The following is a 3,689-nucleotide window of genomic DNA, read 5'->3' on the forward strand; positions in this document are numbered from 1 at the left end:
AAACAATTAATCTTCCCTATAAGAAATTACATGCACATCAAACAATTAATCTTCCCTATAAGAAATTACATGCACATCAAACAATTAATCTTCCCTATAAGAAATTACATGCACATTAGCAATTAATCTTCCCTGTAAGAAATTACATGCACATTAGCAATTAATCTTCCCTATAAGAAATTACATGCACATTAAACAGTTAATCTTTCCTCTTAATGAGTTAGAGAGAAAACTAAATAAATTACGTGAAGACATAATAAATATAACTGACAAAAACTGAAAAGAAATAAAACTGCACACAGCATACAATCCATTCCACATATATATATATAACTCCAACAAAAAATTAATTTTGTCAAAATAACAAGTCTGCACCTAAACCACAGAAGCTTAAAACTATTACTCCTAATCATAAAATTTGTACTTCCAGTATGTATATTCTATCATTGAAATAAGACAACCCATAGCGAAACTGTACAAACCCTTAATTTCTTGCTCTTAAGTTATAATTTCTATACAGAAAACCCAGAACTCTTTTTCATCTTACACAAAGTCTCTGAGTTCTTTAGGGTTTTTCTATCACTCTTAATATTCTCCTCCCCCTCACAAAACTAATACTCTTCTCATGCTAGATACAAGTATTTTTAAAATTACTATATCCTTAATACACAATTTTACATTTCTCAACATTGAAACTTTCCCATTTTGGTACAGCCATCAAGAGTCATTTTGAAAAAAATGACTCTCAAAAGCATCAACCCTTACCAGCATCTCAGTATCATCAGCTTTCCAAGTGAAAATATTAAATAACAAAAAGCTTACAATAAATTCCTAAAGGACCTTACTAGTTCTATTCTACTGATCTCTATTTCTTGTCTTTCACTACTTAGAATGTTTCTTTCTTATTCACTTCTTAGCTTTTTTTATCAATTACAAAAACATCACTTACAAATTAATCACTTCTATAACACCTTATGGCTCTGCAAAAAATAAAAATACATATCACTTGGGGGTGTCATCATTTAAAAATGTTAAAGACCTATGAAACAAACTCCAACAAATTGGTACAGCAAAAGAAAAAAAAAAGTCTAAATCCATGCTGAGAATCATTAATTAAAAGATAATTTTCCAAATGACTCCTGACAATATATTTCAACACCTTGCTCACTAAAGAAGTCAAACTTAATAGACCTAGAATTTCCTTGGTCCTCTCATAAGCATTTCTGTTTAAAAGAGGATTGTGCTAGTAATCTTTTAATATTCAGAAACTTTCCCTGTGTAAAGAGACTTTTGAAAAATAGCAGCTAAAGCCCTAACTAGTTTTTTACTAAGCTTCATAACCTTTAAAAATACAATGTCTCAGAACTCCAAGGTTTATTCTCCAGATGTTTTCTAGCATTTATAAAACTTTTTGTTCAATAGAAAATGAGGAAAACCCTCCTTTTCATACTACACATTTAAATTACAATTATTTATGTATACTAAGCTTACAACTTTTCAAAATAAAATGAAAGGAAAGAAAAAAAGGGGAGGGTGAATTCAGCTCTTGGAAGTAAAAGATATTATTATTTGGATCTGTAAATTTTTTTTTTTTTTTTTACACAGTGTATTACAACTTTCATATGAAGATGATTTACCATAAGAACCTTCTATGCCAAAAAAAGATATTGTGAACTTTAACTTTCTACTCAAGTATATTTTCTTTACCCTAATTACTGAACTTTATAAGAATTACTTTCCTAGAATACATTCAAAATAGTTTATTTCATCATTTTTATTGTTCTATTTTGTTTGTTACTTTATAGTTACTGAAGTTGATCCTATTATTACAATATTATGCAATCTTTGGTATCCCTAAAATAATTTCTTCTCTACATAGAATAATTAGCTATGATGTATATTTGACATTGATTTTTGTACAATGAACAAGAACCTTAAATTGTGATGTTTCAAAACTGCTTATCAAATGCTTAAAGTTTGATCTGATAGTGTTGAGTCCAAAAACATGAATGTAAGAAAAAACACTAATAAAAATATAGGAACTTATTAATATAAAATAATTAATTAGCAAAATTTTTATTGTTTGTGCTATTACTAATGTTCTTAATTATTTAGATCCTGTTGGTAAAATTTAAAAACAAATCAGGTCCCAAATTGTTTTACATTTGGATGGTTGCTTATGAACTTGACAATCTAAATACTAATGCTAATGATCACCTGCATGTAATTATGCATGTTTTAAAATGTTGTATACCATTTTGTAATGAATAAACTAGTACAGACTGCATCTCCATTTTCTCAGTAATTTTGAATACCATAACACAGAAATTCAACAGGCAATCGTATTTTGTCACACTCAAATTGTTTAGATAACTTTTTCAGTATTAAGGCCTTGATGAACTTATTTATGAGTTACTAATTCAAACTATAGTTAACTGAAATTTATGTGGAAAACGTGATGACTAATAGTAATAATCAACTTCATGGACACAGCTTGAAACTTCACATGCAACTATTAATGTTAAGTGAATAATCTTAACTGTAACATTACACAATTGTAAAAATAAATAGATATTATGAGCTTCAATCTAATAGTAATAAGGTTTTCATTAAGTTTTTTATTGTTTTGTACGAGTATGTGTTGTTGTTACCATATTTTTTTCTATAAAATTAAGCAATCACACAATATAATTTATATTATTATCTATTTCACATTTTAAAATAAAATTGTTTGAGCTAGTACTAATAACAATAGTAGTACTAAATGTTAATAATAGAGCATCCACACTTATATGTATATACGCAAGTGCATGGTTGTTTTCTAAATTAAAAAGTATAAGTGGTACATAATAAATAAATAACTCAAGTTCATGCAACATACAAACATCATGTGGCATTGAACTAATAACAATAAACTTGAAAATATCGATACTTGGTGTAGTTATGAAAACTTTCCAGATATTAAAATTATTGTTTACTTCAATTTTCAAACAAAACATTCAATATTTTGAATTCATTTTTAACATTAGTAATACTAATAGTAATTACATCATGTTATTTTACAAATTAACTTACTTTAATTTTTAATAAATTTGTTGCGTCTAAAGGTTTAAAACAGAATTATCGTCATTAATCTTACCTTCACTATGCCCATCCACAACTCTCATAAATCTGTAAATTATATCTAAAAAACTGCAAAAGAAAATAATGTTTACGACCTTTATCTTCTTATCCATTCTTGACTCTTAACGCACCACGCTCCGGAATACAATGCATTTGCTATTTATTAATATAACTACTCCTAAGCCCTACAAAACCATGTGTACAAGCCATGCTTTACTGTTAGTTTCGTAGTAATAATAACGAGAGATGATGACAGTTTTGACGTATGATTAATAATGCTTTTTACGCATTACAAACCATTGTTTTGTGTTTTACTTAATTTTAATTCTAATATTATTAAAGTATACCAAATATAAACGAATTATTATTAAACTTTGTAGGTGTCACCACTAACAAGATGCGGAAACAAAATACAATAAAATGAATTTTTTTCTAATAGAAAATGTACGAAACAAAAAGGATTTAATTTACTACTTTCAAAATAGTTATGAGATAGTTATTGCAGAATAAGTTTTCAAAAAGTTTGATTTCGAAGTGGATAATTCAATTTTACTATCATTCAGCTT

The 3,689-nt window shown here is 27.2% G+C and overlaps 1 protein-coding gene across 1 annotated transcript in view; it reads right to left on the minus strand.

Moving 5' to 3' along the window:
* The window catches only part of LOC106462222 (transmembrane protein 131-like), a 67,296-nt gene extending 63,973 nt beyond the window's left edge, over window positions 1-3,323 (minus strand). The window contains exon 1 of the mRNA XM_022389422.1: window positions 3,140-3,323. Within this exon, the coding sequence (XP_022245130.1) occupies window positions 3,140-3,236 (97 nt within the window). The 5' untranslated portion in view covers window positions 3,237-3,323. The remainder of the gene's footprint in view (window positions 1-3,139) is intronic.
* Between the last annotated feature and the right edge of the window lie 366 nt (window positions 3,324-3,689).

This window comes from Limulus polyphemus, unplaced genomic scaffold (genome assembly GCF_000517525.1).
Source record: "Limulus polyphemus unplaced genomic scaffold, Limulus_polyphemus-2.1.2 Scaffold1121, whole genome shotgun sequence".
Lineage (NCBI taxonomy): Eukaryota > Metazoa > Arthropoda > Merostomata > Xiphosura > Limulidae > Limulus > Limulus polyphemus.